Source organism: Channa argus, chromosome 16 (genome assembly GCF_033026475.1).
Source record: "Channa argus isolate prfri chromosome 16, Channa argus male v1.0, whole genome shotgun sequence".
Lineage (NCBI taxonomy): Eukaryota > Metazoa > Chordata > Actinopteri > Anabantiformes > Channidae > Channa > Channa argus.
In genome coordinates this window covers 17,274,559-17,296,457 of record NC_090212.1, presented here as the reverse complement: position 1 = coordinate 17,296,457, position 21,899 = coordinate 17,274,559, and the positions used below count along the sequence as shown (strand labels likewise).

General features: G+C 40.8%; 2 protein-coding genes across 2 annotated transcripts; both read left to right on the top strand.

Moving 5' to 3' along the window:
- The first annotated feature begins 1,398 nt into the window (after positions 1-1,398).
- On the top strand, positions 1,399-14,486 carry shprh (SNF2 histone linker PHD RING helicase). Its single transcript, XM_067479815.1, has 30 exons — positions 1,399-1,543; positions 2,244-2,837; positions 3,331-3,460; positions 3,605-3,823; positions 4,221-4,299; positions 4,567-4,717; positions 4,876-4,978; positions 5,062-5,321; positions 5,417-6,055; positions 6,505-6,756; positions 7,000-7,078; positions 7,251-7,414; positions 7,593-7,849; positions 8,103-8,224; positions 8,455-8,543; positions 8,792-8,884; positions 9,001-9,108; positions 9,212-9,354; positions 9,434-9,607; positions 9,770-9,832; positions 9,919-10,144; positions 10,297-10,434; positions 11,096-11,197; positions 11,316-11,387; positions 12,124-12,312; positions 12,432-12,524; positions 12,626-12,712; positions 13,632-13,810; positions 14,179-14,259; positions 14,349-14,486. The coding sequence occupies exons 2-30, from the start codon at positions 2,253-2,255 to the stop codon at positions 14,443-14,445; spliced, it is 4,974 nt and encodes a 1,657-aa protein (XP_067335916.1). The 5' UTR covers positions 1,399-1,543; positions 2,244-2,252; the 3' UTR covers positions 14,446-14,486.
- Positions 14,437-21,494, top strand: si:dkeyp-110a12.4 (alpha-tectorin). The gene is made up of 10 exons (XM_067479821.1): positions 14,437-14,565; positions 15,277-15,950; positions 16,501-16,589; positions 16,716-16,820; positions 18,883-19,043; positions 19,116-19,251; positions 19,845-19,939; positions 20,532-20,700; positions 20,938-21,052; positions 21,149-21,494. The coding sequence occupies exons 2-10, from the start codon at positions 15,833-15,835 to the stop codon at positions 21,322-21,324; spliced, it is 1,164 nt and encodes a 387-aa protein (XP_067335922.1). The 5' UTR covers positions 14,437-14,565; positions 15,277-15,832; the 3' UTR covers positions 21,325-21,494.
- Positions 21,495-21,899: the final 405 nt, after the last annotated feature.

Here is a 21,899-nt window from a genome sequence, read left to right as displayed (position 1 = left end):
ACCTTTGGGCTGTTCCCTTTCAGGAGTCGCCACAGCGAATCATGTGCCTCCATCTAACCCTGTCCTCTGCATCCTCTTCTCTCACACCAACTAACTTCATGTCCTCTCTCACTACATCCATAAATCTCCTCTTTGCTCTTCCTCTAGACCTCCCGCCTGGCAGCTCCAACCTCAGCATCCTTCAACCAATATATTCACAGTCTCTCCTCTGAACATGTCCAAACCACCTCAATCTGGCCTCTCTGACGTTATCTCTGAAACATCTATCATGAGCTGTCCCTCTGATGTCCTCATTCCTGATCCTGTCCATCCTCGTCACTCCCAAAGAGAACCTCAACATCTTAAGCTCTGCTACCTCCAGCTCTGCCTCCTATCTTTTCTTCAGTGCCACTGAGTAAGTCGTACCACATTAATGGTCTCACCACCGTCTTGAACTTGAACGCCGTCTTTCATTCTCGCTGATACTCCTTTATCACACAACACACCTGACACTCCTTTTTCACCTCTGCTCCCTGTAACCTCACCCTTCCACTTGGGCCCCTATCACTCACACACGTATTCTGTCTTGCTTGCTAAGCTTCATTCCTAGATTTTCCTCCACCTGCTCCCTGCTCTCACTGCAGATAACAATGTCATCAGCAAACATCATAGTCCACGGAGAGTCCTGTGTAACCTCATCTGTCAGCCTGTCCATCACCAGAGCAAACAAGAAGGGGCTCAGAGCTGATCCTTGATGCAGACCCACCTCCACCTTGAACTCCTCTGTCACACCTACAGCTCACCTCACTACGGTCTTACAGCTCTCACACATGTCCTGCACAACTCTAACATACTTCTCTGCCACTCCAGACTTCCTCATACAATACCACCGCTCCTCTCTCTGCACCCTCTCATACACTTTCTCTAAATCTACAAAGACACAATGCAACTCCCTATGACTCTCTTTGTACTTCTTCATCAGCATCGTCAAAGCAAATACCGCTTCTGTTGTTCTCTTTTTAGGTACGAAACCATATTGCTGCTCATAAATGCTCACCTCTGCCCTTAGCCGAGCTTCCACTACTCTTTTCACAGCTTCAGTGTATTGCTTCAGTATTTGTTCCTTAGAATACAGATGGATCCTTTGATTGGAGATAAAGAAATCTACAAAAGTAAAAAAAAAAAAAAACAGAAAATATATGCAGACTGTGGACACTGTAGACAGTAGATTATGAAAATGTTTATAAGTTACATAAATTTTACACTTTTACAAGATTTTCTATTTCCAGAGTACTGAATGGCCACTGTATGGACAACTTTATGAATATGAAATTTGGCTAATAATTGAATCACGTTAATTTCAAAGTACCTATTTGCTTTTAGAAAGCATATCGGCTTGCGCTGACGTCATTTCCTGTTTTTAAAAATGGCGGACAACAACATTGAATTCGCTAAATGAAGTGGGGTTTTTTTTTCTTTGTTGGCATTTCTGCTCATTTCTCAAACATGAGACGAGTTGGGATGCAGCAGTAGAAACCAGATCGGTTCGTGGAAAGCTCAAAAAGTAAACGTGGTTGTTTTTTTTTATTCGCTCGTTCACAGGAACAGGAGAAATTACACCGCGGCACAGGCGGAAAATGTGTCACAGTGTGAAAACACATTGTAGAGCTGCTTGTCAACTGGCACGTAAACGAACAAAGCCTTTTTTAGTAGCTGGGTTATTATGAGACGTAATAGAAGTGTGACATGTGACATTAGCTGGTCTGTGCTAACACAAACCTGATGCTTTATCCAGTCACCAAACGCTGATACTTGCTAGTTAGTATTGAAAACTCAGATTCCCGTGTTGTTCTCTTTTGACACTAACAGCAAAACATTAGACAAACTTGGATTGTTTGGCTTCTGACAGTGACAAACCATAAGCTGAATTTAAAAGTTTCGAACTACTGTACGCTATCTAAATGTATTCAGTGTTTCCCAATCTGCAGTTGGAAAACGACTATGAAAATTCTTACACTAAATTATTTTTGGCTTTAAGACTGTACTGATACTTCAGGTCAATTTTTCTGACAAGGAGAGATCCTTTGATTGAATTGGTCACAATTTAATAAACAAAATTTACGATCACTTTGTGGTATTGATGTTGTGTTGATATTGTACATGATTAAGTAGCATTAAGTAAACATAAGCATATTTTAATTCTAACTATAAAAGCTGAAGTAGTAATAAATGTAGTTATAACACACTATTTTCACTTGCTGTAGAGTGTAACCATGAGTAGCCGAAGAAAGCGGGCCCCTCCTGTGAGGGTTGATGAAGAAGCAAAGAAGAGGTTGGACTGGAACATGCTGGATGATCGCAAGAGCGATGTGGTCCAGGAAGGTGATGACCAGACACCAACCTGCTCCCTTCTAATCGACCTGACCCCCAGCAGCTCTTTTTTCTCAGCCAGCGAGGACGTCACAGAGACTGTCTGCACCCCCACTGTCACTTTTACTGAGGAGCTCCCTGTTCCATCCTCAGAGGGCAACACGGTCTCAGCTTCTCTGGCCCTGACTGTCGTGCCACATTCAAAGTTGGGCCACACCTGGAAGGCTCTCATAGGGGAGTTTAGGATTTGGCCGGCTTGGCTCCCTTCAGACTGTGAGCAGAAAGCGTTCACGCTCTACAGGATTGGGGAACAGCTTTGTCTCAGTTATAGCAGCTGTGATGAGAGCTTAGGACTACAGTGGAGGCCTGATGAGGACACTTGCACAGTGGAGTGCAGCCTCAGTCGAATCCCACTAGACGACCTTGACTGGCTACAGAAGAGGAGAGTGGTGCAGCTCTGCCACCAGGCTAAAGAGGAGTCAATGACGGTATGAATGCAACAAGCCTTTTAATTCTAATATATCATAAACTAAAATGTAAACTCTCCATTATTCCCACATCTTAGCATTTTCTTTCTCTCTGATTCCTCATAGTGCTGTCTTCCTTACTTTACAATGCTCTGTATTATTGTGAATCCGTAATTCAAAAGTCTTATAAAGTAAATGTATAATAAAAAATAAATGTATCTGCATGTGTGTATGGTGATACTGTACTCGTAACTGTAATTGATACTGTAATTGCCAGTTAAGAACTGGCATAAATGAGGGGGGAGAGAGTTGTGGTATGACATGCAAATAAGGTCTACATCTGACTAAATCCCAATACCACCAGGGCACCCAAAGACCATGTAGGCTTTCATTCAAACGGATCATTTGCACACAGCCATGTCTGCTGTCATAGTCTTTGGTCGGTTCGAAAACCTACATACAGGTAGAAAAACTGTGATTTTTCTTACATCAGCTGTTTGTCCGTGTTTGACAGGTGGAGATTTACTTGTTGGAAACTGGGCTCAGCAAGCCCGAGTTCCTCGGCGAGGGAAATACTCGTCTGAAAAAAGCAAATCAACTAATGCAGAAGTTAATGGAATATTTCTATGATTTCATCATCCCTGGTAAGTGTCACCTCCTGGTAGCCTCAGCCCTTAATAAAGCCATATGTGGCTTATAGTAAATCGAGTATAAACCTACACACCATGTTATTATACAATATATGGTGGTTTGAATTTTTTAATTTCCTTCCTGTATTTTACATGTAGAAGTTGTAGAGACTGAGGAGGAGGATTGTGACACTGACCTCGAGAGGCAAAATGTCGAAGAGCTCTATGATCATGTCAGGCATGTGCACCAACTGGAGAGCCAGAGGGCGACCTATGATGTCCAGCACAAGGCTCTTATTCCTGTGCTGAGACCATATCAAAGCCAGGCTGTCAACTGGATGCTGAGCAGAGAAAAATGCAGGAATGCCTCTCGTAAAGGTAGTGTTGTTCATCTTATCTACTACAGCTGTGTATTTATCATCTTTCCAATTAGTGAGTCTAGTGAAATATTAAGCTTGTTGATTAGATACTAGTGGATTTGCACATTTTGACTCATTCTTGTTACATTCAGTTGTCAGAAATTTTTCAGTTATTTAGCCTAATGTCACAGATATTATAAAAATCTGTCTGCATAATGCACTGAAATTCAAAGACATAGCCATAAAGTTGTATCGCCACCTCTCTAAAACAGTTTCAATAAAAACCGAATATGTTTGAAGCATTTATTCAAGAATATTAGACTGCTTTAGTTTTAACAGGGTATGCTGTGCCGGGTAACCTGGAAACCGGCGACAAATTTTGAAAGAAATATACAATATGTTTAACTTCTTTGCAGAACAATCACTGCACTTCCTGTGGCGGGAGTTAGTTACTTTGTGTGGCAAGAAGTTGTTTTACAACCCTTTTACTGGCTGGTAAGAACCTGAATTACCTACTGTTGAGTCATCCAAATCTCTCACACACACACACACACACACACACGTTTGTACCCGAGCTGCACTACATTGAATCTTAAAAGACACATTGCAGACTTTGTTGAACGTCGATAGGGGCATTTTAAGTCCGAGTAAATTTTTTAATTTAGCTGAATTGACCCTTTCACATTTTGTCAGTGCATCATTATGTGTCTATGTTCAGTAGTTTTCAGAGTTTTCACATCAACTAATTAACTGTTTTTTCAGCTTAATGCGAGAATTTCCACTCGCTGGCATCGAGTGGCCTGGTGGGATTCTGGCTGATGAGATGGGACTTGGAAAGACAGTGGAGGTTTTGGCTCTTATCCTGTTTCACACCCGTCAAGACCTGGAGCAGGAGGTCCTCACACTGCCCGTGGTGAGGCTCCGTAGACAGCTACAGATGGAAACACACACTTTGTTAAAAATACAGAACTTTACCATCCTTTTTTCTCCCCTTTACCTTATTAGTGTCATTGCCTATTATTACACTGTACAGAGGATACCCACTAAATTGTGATGCTTTTGGTATTGCAGGGAAAATCTGTAAATTACTTTGTTCCTCCTCCTCCACTGGAAAGAGAGAAGGTTATATGCTGCAAGTCTGAAGCTCAGCCAAAAATCAAAGTTTCTTATCCAAGTATGTCACTTCCATTGATCATTGCGGCTGTAGATGGCTTTTTACCTTGATTTAGATTTGCCTACGTGTTTATTTTCTTGCAGCTGTACGTGTCATGCTGCTCACTGCGATAAAAGAGATGAGATCTGGTAAAGGAGCCTCAGTCAATGCCATCTTTACTTATATCCGTGCCACTTATTGTTATGACCTCTTAAAAAATCGCAACCATATCAAGAAGACATTGGTAAAGCTGATAGATGAAGGCCTGGTTGACCGGGTCAAAGGTCGTGGCTTGGCTGGGTCGTTCAAGCTGGGCAAGAAATACAAAGAGTCAAAGAAGACATCGGCAGGAGCGTCCAAGTCTGTAAGAATAAATGCTTTTCATATTAATCCTTTCTGCTTCCTTTATTCCTTGGCTGTAACCTCTAATGTTTTTTTTTTCTGTTGTCTTTGTTTTAGAATTTAAAAAACACTGAGAGCACACCCAGGAAAATGTTTCAGAGACGAGCCAAAGAGAAAGCAGAAGCAGCTCTTCACAACGCTCTTACAGAAGATCAAAGAGATCTGAGCCCCCTTGCATCTGATTGTCCTGCACCAGAAGAAACAGAAACAAAAAAGGAATGGGATAAAAGTCTGGATGAGAGAGCAGATCAGTCAGGTGCCATGCTGAATGCCTCAACCACAATATCACAGTTGCGTCCGGATAAAAGTGAGTTGGACACGCCAGACATGCTGAGTGATTCGCTTGAAGAGAAGGGAGGTGTTTCTCAGCTAAAGTTACAGGAGACCCCCACCAGAGCATCTGTGGCCCCTTTCAACACCCCAGACTACAGATTTGAGTGCATCTGTGGTGAACTAGGCATTGTCGACTACAAGGCCCGAGTTCAGTGTATGAACTGCCAGCTGTGGCAGCATGCAGACTGTGTTAACTACAAAGAGGAAAGCCTGGAAACTACACCTTTCTACTGCCCTCACTGCCTAGTGGCCATGAAACCCGTCTCCACTGGTGCCACCCTCATTATCTCCCCGAGCTCCATCTGCCACCAGTGGGTGGAGGAGATCAACCGACACATCAGGTCCTCCTCACTCCAAGTGCTGGTGAGACCACAGATGGATCCTTTGGTAGATTGGCCTTGAATGTCAAATATTAAATATCAACAATTCAAAAAAGAAGAACACCTCACACATTCACACGAAATCTTAAGATATTTTGTCCAAGTGACACCTGTTGTGAACATTCTCCTGTTGCTAGTGTAATATTAAATTTGAAGTGGCCATTTTTTTTTTTATTAGGTTGCTTGTAACCACTATATACCAGTAAGAGGAAGCTCTGTTCGCTGTATACAGCCTAAAGACTTACAACACCTGCTAATAATGGCCAAGTGTGTTTTGTGCAGAAGTGGTGTCTTACAGCCACTTGGGTTTAATTCTTTATTAATGCATCTACACACTGCTATCATTTTACCTTTATCCAATGTAACGTTCCACTTTCAAAAAGCGTGCGCTGACAAAACGTAACTAAGCTTAACTAACATTGTTACTTTCAGGTTTATCAGGGTGTGAAGAAACATGGATTTATCCAGCCGCATATGCTCGCTGAGCAAGACGTGGTCATCACCACCTACGATGTGCTGCGGTCAGAGCTCAACTACGTCGACATTCCCCACAGCAACAGCAAGGACGGACGCCGCTTCCGCAACCAGAAGCGCTACATGGCTGTTCCCAGCCCTCTGGTGGCTGTGGAGTGGTGGCGCATCTGTCTGGACGAGGCTCAGATGGTTGAATGTCCCACTGCGAAGGTGAGTTGGAGACAGTCTAAACAATTAAACACGCTATAGGATAATAAAGATTTTTGGGTTGCAGAGGATGAATATTTCCTGTTTTTAAAGGTATTTCTACGTTTAGTGAACTGGTTAATGTCTCATAATTTGGATACATAGTAATTGATTCATTATTTGTAACTGAAATCGCAGACTGTATATTTCCACAATGTTTTGTTTCAGTAAACTTTTGTCATTTCTCCTTTTTATTTTTTCTGTCAGGCTGCAGAAATGGCTCTACGTCTTGCATCTGTCAACCGTTGGTGTGTCAGTGGCACTCCTGTTCAGAGAGGCTTAGAAGGTGACACCAAGAAAATCTGAATATGGAAAGGAAATATCTTTAAGCACTTAAGCAGAGCTCGAGTTAGAGAAGCTGCGATTAGGTTCTCAAATATAAAAACAAAACAAAACATTATAACAGTTTAAAAGCTGACGAGATATTTTTTCTTAAATTGATTTTATTTTTGTTAAAGATCTCTATGGTCTTGTGCTCTTCTTGGGAGTTGACCCATACTGGGTAAAACATTGGTGGGACCAGCTGCTTTATCGCCCCTATCGACGTGGAAACACAGAACCTTTGTACAATGTAATTGCTCAACTATTATGGCGATCGGCTAAAAAAGACGTGATTGATCAGGTAGGATTATTAAACTTTTAAATTTAATTTTTGCCAGTATTAATTAGGTTCAAGAACTTTTAAAGTCTTCTTAAAGTGCGGTAAAAAAAAATTTTATTAATAATGTAATATAGAATTTTGGGGTTTGTGCTCATCTTAGAAAATACGGCAAAAGTCTTCTTATTCTCTTTCTCTCCAGATCCAGATTCCTCCCCAGACAGAGGAGGTGCACTGGCTGCACTTCTCCCCCGTTGAGGGTCACTTCTACCACCGTCAGCATGAGGTCTGCTCTCAGGATGCTCTGGTCAAACTCAGGAAGATCTCAGACTGGAGTCTGAAACTTGGCAGCCTCGACCGCCGCACCGTCAACACCATCCTATGTCCGCTGCTGAGACTGCGCCAGGCCTGCTGCCATCCACAAGCTGTGAGGGGGGAGTTCCTGCCTCTGCAGAAAAGGTAGATGACACTTGATATTTAGTGCTCAAGGAGTCCTCATTGGAGAAGAGGGGTCTTTTTCTCAAGGCAGCTGCACCAGTTGATTAGCAATCTTGCTAGACTAAATAAAGTATCACAGCATTAGTAACAGTAATAGACTGCTGCAACCTTTTGTCAGTGATGCAATGTGCAGTTGTGTTTATTTAAAGCTGACCCATTCTGTGCAATTTGCTCGGAAGGGTTTGTTAAGCGAGTGTGTCTGTCGCTTCCCCAGCACCATGACAATGGAGGAGCTCCTGAAGTCCTTGCAGAAGAAATGTCGAGTGGAGTGTGAAGAGGCTCACAGACAATTGGTGTGTGCTCTGAATGGCCTGGCTGGAATCCACATCATCAGAGGTATAATACCCCACTTCTGTGGTTGTGCTCTTTCGACTCCCAGTTTCCCATGGGAATCAGTTCAAACAAAACAAAGACAAAACACGTTTTGTACATAGATGTTTTGTCATAGGTCTCCGGGAAAATGTGTAATGTGTGCTGGAGAGGGGTTGTATGGCACATCTCATTAACTCTCCATGTATGTACTATTATGTGTCACTAATGACGACCGTTTCATTTGCCACCTGCAGGTGAGTTTGTGGAAGCAGCAGAGATGTATAGAGAAGTCCTTCATTCATCAGAGGAGCACAAAGACAGACTGAAAACAGATTCATTACAGGTAAATGGCCATATCCAAATCACGTCTTTCTTACACGTCTGTGATTAGGGCGAAGGACTTCATTGCAGAAATACATCTGATAGAAGCGACATCTACGCAAATATAATGAATTATGACATCAAAACAGATTAAAACAAATGATAGATGACAGTATGTTGATTGCTGATAAATGTAGTGATCAAAATAAATATTTTGTCCCTTAAATACAAAAACGTTCAGAATACTTTTTACATTTTGTGGTATCATAGAGGCTCCATGCTACCCACAATCTGATGGAACTACTGAGTGCAAAGCATCCTGGGATACCCCCTACGCTGAGAGATGACCGCTTAAGTGAGGAGGTAATTTCTAAATGTCAGAAACTGACTGGGAATTAAAGACTTGTGCCATCTCCTGAGATCGTGCCTGCTAATATTGGCTGTTGTAAGATGGCTTATTATCCTTTGTGTCTCCTAAGGCTGAACAGCTGCGGCAACACTACATGACTAAATATGACTCTGAGGTGGCAGATGCTTATCAAGCTCTGCAGCCTGTGCTACAGAACATCAAAGAGCTAAAACGCAAGGTCAGAAAAATTCTTTCATGCAGCCTGTGTTACATACACTAGTAGAAAATAAACACAATATTTTTACATGAAAAAAATGACACGATTACATTTCTTTCTCAAGGTCAAGCTGAACTCTCCCTGGTGGCTGGATGTTATCCAGAAGGCAAGCCGCTGCTCCATCGACGACGATCTGGTTTCCCGTGTAAAGAACGAGCTAACATCCAGCTACAAACAACAAGCCCACAAGCTCTCCATGGCAGACAAGTAAACACATTTTGTAATCCAAAATGTCTTTATAATTAGCGTTACCCAAATGTGCTGAGAACAAATGGGATTTCCGCAGGTTTCGTGACGCCTTTGGTCTGCAGTTCCTGCTCACAACACAAATGCAAGACCTGATGAAATCCCAAAAGACTGTGCGAGATGCAGTGAAGAGTCTTGAAGGTCCAGCTTCACAAAAAGTGATTGACGAGGTCACTATTTGTCACCTGAGACCTATGAGACTGCCTCTTAATAAGTAAGCATTTCTGGCTCAGTGGTTTAAAGTCTTATTTTCACTTCCAAAACAAAATAGTCTACTACTAGTCTAATAACATTTTGTCCTTAGAGCTGAGTTATAAGGGACTTTTTTATTTAGGTGATTTTCTTTTATAACAAATTGTTCTCTATCATCTTTCAGTTGTGTGTTTTGCAAAGCAGACGAACTTTTCACAGATTACGAGTCCAAACTCTTTTCTCACACGTAAGTAGAGCAATATTTTACACCTGTCAGATTTTAAGTCCCGTTCCATGAAAACATATGACAGATGTTTAAACAATCCCTGACAGGGTAAAGGGTCAGACAGCCTTCTTTGAGGAAATGATTGAGGACGAAGAGGGACTGGTGGATGACCGTCTGCCCACCACCAGCCGAGGTCTGTGGGCAGCCAGTGAGACTGAGCGCACTCTGAAGGCCATTTTGTCATTTGCAAAGGTTAAGCGCATGGACCCAGACCTGGTGGAGGAGGGAAACACCTTCATGGAGCTGTTTGAAACCTGGAAGAAGGAGTACAAGGTTGGTGCACATGCTTGCAACAAGGAACATGCTGTTTAAAAAGGGAAAGTACAAGTAACATGATAATCACTGGCCTCATTGTCTGTGTTTTATGTCAAATTTGTTACATTCAACAACCAATTGGAATCAAAGCTGCCTCTTTCTCTACTCAGGTGCTGCATGAATACTGGATGGTGCTGCGGAATCATGTGTCTGCCATCGATGAGCTTGGTATGGCCACTGAGAGACTACGAGTGCGTCTGCCCGACGAACCGAAGCCCAAACTACAGCACATCATTGAACCGCATGAGGTGATTAATTAGAACTTGTCCCGTAGATTTTATTTAGATAGGGAATAATGACGAATTTGCTTTACTATTCTCACATATGCCTCATATTCTCACCCAAACGCTTTAGTTGCACAAGGAAAAATGTTTTAAAAACCTTTGACAGGGAAAGAAAACACCTCTTCGTTTAATACTTTCAAATAAAGTCAAAAATGCCCCAAAATAATTTATCTATTTACTGACATAATTTCCTTTTCAAATCTAATCCTGATTGTCCAAGTCACTTTAATTTGTTGCATGTTTTCACACTAACAGTTAATTTAGAGCTTAGGGACAAAAAAAAAAATCTAATGAACTCTCTTTTGGGTCACACGACCATTTGAAACACTTCCACCAGCACAGTTAATCTGATACTGAGAGTACTGTCTGTGCCTCTAGCCAACATAACCAGCTGCTGCTAACTGTGTGTGCGAGTGTGTGTGTGTGTGTGTGTGTGTGTGTTGATACCTACATTTTACTGTCTTTAAAATTGTAAAGAGCCACAGACTACTTTTATGGAATTAAAGGATTTAATGTGATCTCTGGTCTAGTATTAGGCACCACAATCTTTTGTGCTGCTGTAATATTCTAACTTGACCATTTCTATTGCATTGTTGACCTCTGCACTTGGTTGTTTAATTTCCAGGTGGAGCAAAACAGAGTCAAACTTTTAAATGACAGAGCAGTCGCCAAGTCTCAGCTACAAAAGAAGCTTGGTCAATTTCTGTATCTCACAAATCTGGAGAAGGTAGTTTTATATTTAATATTAACTGCAAAGCACATCAACTCTTCTGTAGCCCATTCAAAGACTTCATTGCTTTATCTGTTTCATCGAACTGGAATGAAAATTAACTGCTCTGTTCCAGTCCCAGGACAAGTCTACAGGGGGTCTGAACCCAGAGCCATGTCCCATCTGTGCCCGACCCCTGGGACAGGAGGTAAGCATTGCCAAGTTGTAAGAAAGAACTTGTAAGTAAATTGTTAGCGTCTTACATATTTCATTTATGCTAGTGTTTGTTTAGCAACTGCATAGTGCAAATGTTCCTGCTTATGACTTGCCATATTTAAAATCAAAACCTGCTGCTTTGAAGTAGCCTGGACAAAATGTGCCTCGCGTAAACTGTGTTATCAATTCTTGCCAGGAACTGTAATTACATCCACCCTGAAGGGGATTCCTTTAAGATTTCTGTTTTCAACTTGTGACATTTGGTTTATATTGTGTGTACTACTGTTGGCATGCGAAAAACATTTTAATAATAGCACTGTGCCTGATGCAAGCAGGGATTTTTTTAAATACAAAATCATCTGGTTTATAGGAAATTAGATATAAATTACCTTAAAATAATGAATAGAATAAAAGTAACAATAGTTCAAGCTACAGTAGGAAACTTTTCTTGAATATTTTGTAAAGAAATTTTAATGTGGAGAGGTGTTGTTGATACGCAGCATGGGAAGGGTTGGTCAGAGACTGACTTTTTTTTTTTTTTTAGAATTTGTTTCTCATTACCTCAAAAATAAATGTGAAAATCCAGGCAGTTGGGTCACGGCTGTATTTCTAAGCTGCTAAGCCTTTAGGTGTGAGGTTTCATGCCTATTGTTGCAGGAAAAGCTGTTGCAATTCCTAAGTCGTTGCTTCCTTTATCAGAACCGGTTTGTGTTTACTGTGTTTTCCAGTGGGCAGTGCTGACCTGCGGCCACTGCTTCTGCAATGAGTGCATCGCTATTATTGTTGAGCAGTACAGTGTGGGCTCGAGGCGGCGTGCCATCAAGTGTGCCATCTGTAGGCAGACCACATCCCACACAGAGATCTCCTACGTGTTCACCACTCAATCATCCAGCCAGGACCAGGACATTCCTGTCAAGGTCAGGCAGCATTGCTGTCCTCATCTGGATTATATGTTTGACTATGTTAGCCATAAACACCTTTGATCAGGCTGTTATTTATTAATTAACACATTGTTCTATCTTTCTGTTTATGTCAGGGAAGCCATTCCACCAAAGTGGAGGCAGTGGTGAGAACGCTGAAGAAGATTCAAGTGACCGACCCCGGGGCTAAGTGTCTCGTCTTCTCCACGGTAACTGTAAACTACCTCTGCTCTCTAAGACACCGGTTTATTTTGGTGATATCAAGTTTGGGTCTGACCCAGTTTGTTGTTGTTTTTTCGCTCCCACACAGTGGCAGAGTGTCCTGGACATCATTGCTAAGGCCTTGTTTGACAACAACATGGAGTTCTCACAAATCAACGGCATTCACAAATTCCAGGTTTGAATTAGCATTTTTATAAAAACAGTACATGGACACTAATCCACACCACAGCTGCATTCTGCACATTTCAACACAACAGCTCACAATATATTATCAGCTTTATTTTAAAGCCACCTGCAAACCTGCAAACACACACTTATGTGTTAAAACATGAAATTATTTTTTTCAGCTGTTTTTCCTTTTACCCACGACCACGGCTCCAGAATATTTCATTGAAACCCTGCTGGCAGACAGACAAAAAAAACAACAAAAATAAACTTACCTTCTGGAGAGTAATACTCTTATATGTCTTTCACTGTGGATGGAGTTTCTCCTCTCCTCCATTTAGTTATAAAAGTCTGTAAAACATTCATGATTCAGTTGGTGAAAAAAACAATGAATATATAGTCATAGTCACTGGTAAATATCAAAATATGGCTGCTATCAACATATGGACTGTTGGTTTATAACTAAATTAAGTTATTTAGATTATTATACATCCACCCATTACCTGCAACCACTAATCTTGTTCAGTGTCTCGGGAGGCTGGAACCTCTCCCCGCTATCATTGGGTGAGAAATGGGCCCACCCTGGACAGGTCTCCAGTTTATCTCAGGGCCACCACAGAGAGAAGTACAAAGACAGACTACTACTCACACTCACATTCCCACCTATGGGCAGTGTTAGAGTCACCATTTAACCTAACATGCATGACTTTGGACTGTGGGAGGAAACCAGAGTACCTGGGGGAAACCTAGACGAGCACAGGGAGAACATGCAAACTCCACACATAAAGGCCGTAGCCAGGGACCTTCTAGCTGTGAGGCAGCAGTGCTAACCACTGCGAAATCTTACTGCCCATATCGATTATTATATGTAATAAATATGTAACAACCTTTGGTAAAACGTGACGCAGATGCGACTGTAATGTTTACAGGAGAATCTGAGCTCCTTCAAGTACGAAGAGAAGATCAACATCCTCCTCCTTCCTCTTCACACGGGCTCCAATGGTTTGAACATCATTGAAGCGACTCATGTGTTGCTGGTCGAGCCGATCCTCAACCCAGCTCACGAGCTCCAGGCCATCGGCAGAGTGCACCGGATTGGCCAGACCAAGTAAGACGCAGACCAAGTAATCCAACTCGACTTGGATTAGTATTTATTCTCTCACTTAATTCTCAACAATAAACAAAATTTTTCAAACAAATTTCTTTTTTTGACAACTTTGACAAAAACACATTTTATCTAGTGCTCAAACTGTCATTGTTATTATTTGATTTATTTATTGTCTTAACTAAATTTCTTAATTGACCTCTGGGTATTGATTCCTATATGCAGTGGTAAACACAGATTGCACAAAAATGCCTGTAGAAACAGTGAAAATGTCTCAGTAGTGTTACAAGTACTCCGAATTATCAGGCAAAAAAATAGTACCCCTACAGTGTTTTACCCCTACGGCAATTTCTGTTCTCTCTATCCACCAGGCCAACATTTGTCCACAGATTCCTCATTAAATCCACTATTGAAGAGAGAATGCAGGCAATGCTGAAGACTGCTGAGAAAAGGTACTTTGGATTGAAAAGCTTCATTTTTGATATTTACATAGTCAGTGGTGACTACAGCCTCACTTAGAAATGTTTTTCTTAAATTCTAGTCATACCAGCACAACCATGAAGCACTCGGAAGCTGCTGTACTGACAGTAGCTGACCTGGCAGATCTGTTTACTGAAGACACTGAACCTCTGGAGTGACTCTCAGCACTGACTAAAGAAAAAGCAGGCAAAAAGAACTCACACTTTACACAGTGGGGATTGAAGTACTCTGATTTTGCACATTCCAAATCTGTGATGCATTTCTTTACTCTGTTTAAGGTAAATTTTTACATTTCTCTGCATTTTATTATTTTTTCTGTATTTAGGTCTGTTGTTATTGTTGTAACTTACTGATTCCGTAACTACTCCGTGTTTAATGAGTGCATTTTACTAGACTGTACAGTATTGTTGTGTGAATCTAAAGTAGTTATGAGAATTTATATACAACTGTATTGTGTCGGCGAGACAGATGAAGATTGAGGCACTTCAAACGCTGAAATCACATCTGTTGCCCTGGTTACATTTGCACATATTTCAGGAAATAAAAATCTGACAGTAGCATGTCCTTTCCAACCAACCCTTAGCTCCTTTTTTGTGTGTGGTGCTTTTGTTGTACTACTTACTTCTGTGTACTAAAAACTGAAGCAGGAAACAAGTCATTGATCTTATAGTGGGAAACGTAAGATTGTAGCGTGACTCTCTTCTTCCAGACATCTTCTTTAAGCTATCCGTCTGCCAAAGCAGTGCCAGACAGTTAAGCCTGACACTTGCGCCTGTCTTATTTGCAAGACAAAAAAAGCTGAGCATTCAAGGTCTCGGGAAACGAATCTTGTAAATTTAATCGTATAAACCTCATTGTTGCAATTATCTCATCTTTTTCTTAAGTTGCCACTTACGGGTTATATAGCAGTTTTATTACATTTCTTTGTTTTAAAACTTATTTAAATGCGACGAAAATAATCTTTCCTTTCTTCTGTTTGCCCACTTAAGCATTTTATGGCCTGTTCCGCCACCCACACTTGCAGGTCCTTGGAATCATCACTGAATTGCCCTTGACTTGTAATGAGTTTCTTTTCGGCTGCCTGACTGGGATTCCCGCACTAGTAAAGGTTTTAAAATGTCCAGACAAAAGATGCAGACAACAAAAAGTTCCAGCTCTGTACTGCTGTTTCTCTTTGCATGGTTACCAGATGCCTTGTTGCTGTCTGTAGCAAGAAACAGTTGTAAGGTGTTTACTAAGAGGACGCCGCCACAGTAGGCAATAACGTACGTGTTACCTTGGACTCCCCTTAGCTCCCCCTATTCATGTGGGGAATCTCATTGTTGGTAGGGACATCATTCAAGCTGGTGTTTTAAAGCTGGAAGGAGGTTCCCAGTTCATTAGGCCTGTGTTTTGAGGGCTGGAGTAAGAGAGGGGTACTACATCTTGTGGTGACAGCAGGCTGTAGTGAATAATCTCCCAGAAGATTCACAGAGGTACGGGGACAGGGCCAAAGCGCCGTGGAGCGGCCGAGCTAAGACAAACCTGAAGGAAGGTCCTTGGAAGATGGCACCCGCGAGTTTGGTTTTTGCCTGGTTACTGTTCACCGTGAGGATGGTCACCTCAGCAGTCAATCAGGAACCTGGGGAGGAGGGTGAACGCACACCACAGATCACACCACCGGGTATGAAATGTGTATGAAAGGGTTAAACAGACGAGGATTAGTCACTCGAGGCTCCTTTGGCAATTTGATGATTATTGGTTTAACACAGGTAACTTTGGCTGCAACAGCTTTAAAGTTTTCTTTTGAGAAATGAAAAAATAACTTAATAAGCCATTAATTCGTGTAAAGTTTCTTGGCTATAATTTTCACCTTTGTGAAAATGTGTTTCTATTTCGTCCCTAAAGCACATAAGCACATAAAGTATATACTTAGTACTTACTTCATCTTGAGTAAATACCGTGAGTGCATACATCTACTGTAGTACCTTTTTAGGCAAGTGATCAGTTTACTTGAGCATTTTGTTTGTGTACTTGTAACCACCTCTGGTTATTGAGATATATATATATAGATAGATAGATAGATGGATATATTTTGTTAGACTTAAATATATGATAATGCACATTGAAAACCATTCAAGAGATAATGATAAATTGTGCAAGAGGAATATACAAACTCAGATTAAAATGAAATGAATGTGAGTTTTAAACTGTTTACCTTCTTTTCATCCTAGAGCTCAATGAAACTGTTATTTGCACCAATGACCACATGGCAGTTGTTATTCCCAGTGCTTTTTTCCTTAACAAAGTGCCTCCAGTTTATGTAAGTAACACCAACAAAGCTCAAAAGTCTTTTTTCTAAAAGTAGACATTGCCACAGACACAGTACTATTTTGTTTATTGCTGACGGATTTTCCTTAACAGTTAATTCTGTGCTTCCTCTGCTTAGGTTTGGGATTTGCATTTAAATGATCCAGAGTGCCGCGGTGTTGAGGTTGGCGATGACTATGTTTTCACCATAAAAACAAACCTCTCCGACTGTGGAACTATTGTGGTACGACCTTTAATCTTTTGCGTAACATTTTTAGTTTAAAGTCTGTGACAGTGTTTTATTCGGGCAGGATTTAAAGGAAAAATGCATCAAATGTTGCACGTGAACTCATTTAGACATTTAGAGCAGCTCTTCAGAAAGGCACAAGACATCACTTCAAGCCAATATGAAGAAAAACTACACATTAATATAAATCAGACTTTACAATGTCTACGGTTGTTGTGGGAACTAGCTGCCTAGTCGAACCTTTTTAGCACCAAAAAGAAGCTACTTGACAGTTTATTAACCTTAATAATTTGAATAATATGAGACCAGAAACAGGATTTTTTTTCTGCTGTGATTTACAAGTGGACTGAGACCCTCTGTGTTCTCATGGGTACTTTGGAATGAGCTCATAGCAAGTATAATAAGATGGGGGAAAGGCACATACTCTAAACCCAGACATACGTAGCGCAAAGAAAAGATGGGGAGTGGCGCATATGTCAAGAAAAAGGGGTGACGTTGATCCGTTCCCCAATAACAGCTGAGGAACTTATTCAAAGCAGCATGGGAGCACTGAATGGCTACGTAGTTCTAAATAATCAGGATTGATATGGAAATGATGATTTTTTGTTGGAGTTCATTCAATAGGAAGGCCATAAATCACAGGCCAACACGCCTCTGATTATTTCAATCCAGCTACTTTTGTGGATTAAAACTTTAGCTGAGGTTGAAATCTTGGAATGCACTGAGGTTTTCCTTGTAAAGCAAGCAAAAGGTTAACACGGCTTTCAACAGGGAGGAAATCTCCCATTTTACAAGGTGCTTTGCACAGTGGCTGCGAAAAGTCAGCCTCCTCTGGATTATATGGCAGTTGCTAAAGGAGAGGAATGCTGTCTGACAGTCTTGCTTTCACCTTGAACTTAAATCCTTTAAAAATCCAATGTCAGAGATGAATTTGATGGGTGTAAAATCCGCCGTTTTCACTGAAACATGTGCTTCATTTGTGTGACACAGAGCCTTCGTATTACTGAGTGATAAGTGCCAGCAAGGATTTTTGTCGTGAAGTGGCCATTATCACTGCTCACAGTGGTGGTGGTGGTGGTGGTGTGGGGGGGTCGTGTGTTTACCAAGAGGTAGTAAACGATGTCTCATAGAGCTCGAGGCAATTTATCCTGCTTAGTGACCACAGAAGCCCCTCTCCACATGTGCCCAGCAGGGGCCCAGGCAAACCGTGGATGCAACCTTTGTATGGCTTTTTCTACGTCACTTTACTGTGAATGTTAAGTTCACAGCCTGCAACTTTTTAATGTGATACCCACAACAGGAATGTGCTACATTGTAGGATTTTAACATGTATCCTTTACTGTATTTTTTCTAATGTATGTGAACTCATGGCTTTGTGCTACATAGAGAAAATTAAGCCATTCATTGTGAATATCCGGTGTTTAACCAGCTCAGCTGGCCATCCCTCCATTCTGTGAATGATACTTTATCAACAGAAAGTTAATCAACAACAGACTTAGTCATTTCCCAGGAATAATTGGGGATTATTAACTGATCAACTTGAATATGAAGACTATCTGCTTTTCTTTCTCTAATCTGATAGTAAATTGATTGTCTTTGGATTTTATTGTCAGAAAAAATAAGCAGTTGAAAGTTTGAAATTTAGGAGATGTTCATTATCTTCTGACATACATTGAGGAGATAATTGATTACAAATAATAAAATATGGAATATGGGCAGATTAATGAATAATGAATAATCTTTAGTTGTTGCGCTAAGTCCAGGTACAGTTAATTTCCTGCACAGTTGAACTTCAGCTTAGTGGGATCCACTATCCTGTTAGCTTAAAGGAACCAAACTTTAAAAGACATGTCACATTTTAAAGGAGTGTAATTTAAGTTCGGTGTGATTTGCCTGAGTTTTTCAGTGATTAAATAATAATAATTAAAGATTTGCAGAAACACATTGTTAAGGATTTTTTTCTGCTATCATGCAAAAGAGCAGAATAAATGATAATTTATAATTTTCTGTGCTGTGCCAATTCTCCCACTGACTTTTGTCTTTCCTTTTCTCTCCTTAGGCCTCAGATGATTCACACATCATGTTCGTTAACACCATACACAACAACAATTCAGATGTTATCACAAGAAACTATATTAACATAACGTTTGTGTGTCGCTACCCCGTCAACTACATGGTTCAGCAACCCAATGGTGAAAACATGATTAGAGTCGATGTCAGGTAGGTGTTTTTATTAATATTTTTTTAATCTAGATGACTCGATATGAAGGCAAAACTGTCTTCTCTCTACAGAACCATTACTTTGAACACAGAGGATGGGAACTTTTCCGTGTCAATGCTGCTGTACAAAGATGAAGCCTTTGAGGACAGGTGGACCACTGTGCCATCGCTGACACTGGATGATGACATCTTTGTGAAGGTTTTCATGGTAAATCCTCAGAAATAAGCTCCAAGCTCCAACATCACACAAAGCACTGTCTTTTCTACAAATCTGAAAAACATCACAACCAACATTGAGCTACACTGGTTGGATTGTTAAACTGTTGTTTTGTGTTGAATTTATTTGTTAGGTTATTTGTTTTAGATGTCTCAACCTGTTACGACACACTAACGATGGATGAAGGCCGCACATGAGCTTTCACTCGGTGCCCTCTTTGCAGAGTATCAGTTAGCCTGATAAATAAAGTAATAAAATAAATAACATAAATACTACAAATGATTCTAGACTTACTAAGGAATAAATCCCCAAATCTGAATATTGTGTATAACTTAGTTGCACAGTTTTATACTATTAGAGCAATATTTTAGATTAAAACAACACTAAGCAACATGTCTCGTGTCAGGATGCTCCAAGCGTTGCTGGAAATCCAACACTCCACCCGTGACCAAATAGTCATTTTACTGTTGCTCCTCTTCTCTCCCAAGTTGTTACAACCTCTTGCTACAGCTGTTGTTTACTCACTGTGAGTCAGCAGTTGTAGAGACTGACTTGTCTGTCGCTCAACCTCATCTGTCTCATAGATACCGGCTCACCTGATGCTGCGTATGGAGAGATGCTGGGCTACACCGAGCAGCGATCCATACAGCAATATACAGTACACCTTCATCGGTGACAGGTCTGCATCGGGATGGCGGAAACAAATGCACTATTTCTTGTGTAATATCAGAAAATAGAAATAAAATCTCATAATGCATACACACATCGATGCTCCCTGCAGGTAAAATATCCTCTTCACATTTGCCTGCTTGCAGCTGAGCTTTACATGTTCACACAAGACGCTGTGTTGAAACCTGCTTATGCGTTGCACTATGGCTGTGTTACTTCACCACACTTAAAACGCACCCCTAAGTCATCTTACAGAGGAGCTGTTGAAATATGAAATAAGAGAATTTGTTGCTGCGTGAGCTGGCCAGACAACAACTCACAGAGCCTCGTCATGTGACCCCTGTCTGAGAGGCCACATGCATTTCAGTTCAACAGCTGTGCATCCCCTCGACAACCAGGCAGCTTTTGGCAGTGTTGGCGACAGCAGAGCAATGAAATGCACCATGGTTTCACAATGACTGAGGGAAAGCAAAGTATAGCAAATTTTTTTAGCTTATGCAGCTTTATCACATAAGTTGAAATATGCTCCTTTCAAATAATTCGGACAAGAATCTCATTGCTACCTGTATAACCTTTTTGCTTCCCCCCCCAATTCCTTTTAGCTGTCCAGTGTTGTCAAATAAACAGACCCTGAGTGTGCTGAAAAATGGACAGGGTGCAGAGGCCATGTTCAGGATACAAATGTTCAAGTTTGTGGGCAGCTCGTACGCCAACGTTTTCCTCCACTGCAACGTCCAGATCTGCCACAACACCCCAGGGCTGTGCCAGCCTGTGAGTCAGCTCATGCAACACCCATTCCTAAAATTCATAGTCAGAGGCCAGTTTAGACAAGTACAGTAGTCTGCTGTAAGTGCAGCTCTTGCCCTTAATTGTGATCCATTATATACTTTTACAGCTACCACATATGAGCTCAAGGCCCTGATTTTAAATGTGCACAGTTTGGAACTGAGGCTTATAGGATCTCTGTTCTCATGTTCATCTCATGTTTTACTCATATTTCCCGAACAGAACTGTTCCAGTGAAGATGGTATAGTGAGGACACGAAGGGACGTCCATCTGTCTCACACTGTGTCTTATGGACCAATCAGAAGACTGCTAAGTGATACTGGAAAGCCTAGTTTAAGTAGGTTTTTACCATTTTATGTAATCTCTGTAATTTAAAAGGATTATAAAGTTTAAGATTTAAAATGTGATGTGATGTTCCACCTTTTCTTTGTAGATGCAGGCAGAGTCCCCCCTGTGGAGACATTTGTCCTTGGAGGACTTCTCATCGTCTTGCTGCTGATCACTGGGGTGTTTGGGAGACTGTGGCTTCACTCAAGACGTTTCTACCCAGCGAGGGAGGCGCAACTCACCCTGTCCAATATTCACCATATCTCAGAGGTGGCCTCCTGATTCAGGGTCCTTTCTGACTGGGCGTATAAACATACAAACACATACACATGTGCAAAGGCTAACACACATATATAATAATAATAATAATAATAATAATAATGAAAAGTCTTTCATATGCTTCTCTTTGCAAAATAAATGTTTTTCTCTGTAGGAAATCAGTTTAATAAAGGTCTCCCTCAAGTATTGTCTTATGTTTTTCATTAGTAAAAAAGTGCATTCCCCGAGACTTAAACAGCATTTTAGTTACTCACATGTGACATCTACCACTGGTGAAAGAGTTGGATTTAAATGAATATAAAAATAAGCTAAAATAGAACAAAACTGAAAAAGAATGAGGGTAAGAAAAATACAGTACAATTACAGTGAAGTGCAATAAATAAATTAAAATCCAATGTTTATCTTTAAAAAAATATATTTTATTTTGAGAGAAGTTCTTGGTTTATTCCAGATATGTGTCCATAAAACTGAATTCTGTTGTCCCATTTTTTTTTTTAATTCTCATTAAAATCCACAATCACCATCACAGACATTTTACATGTCAAACTGCCCTCAGGGTTTTTCCCCAGTCTGTCTAT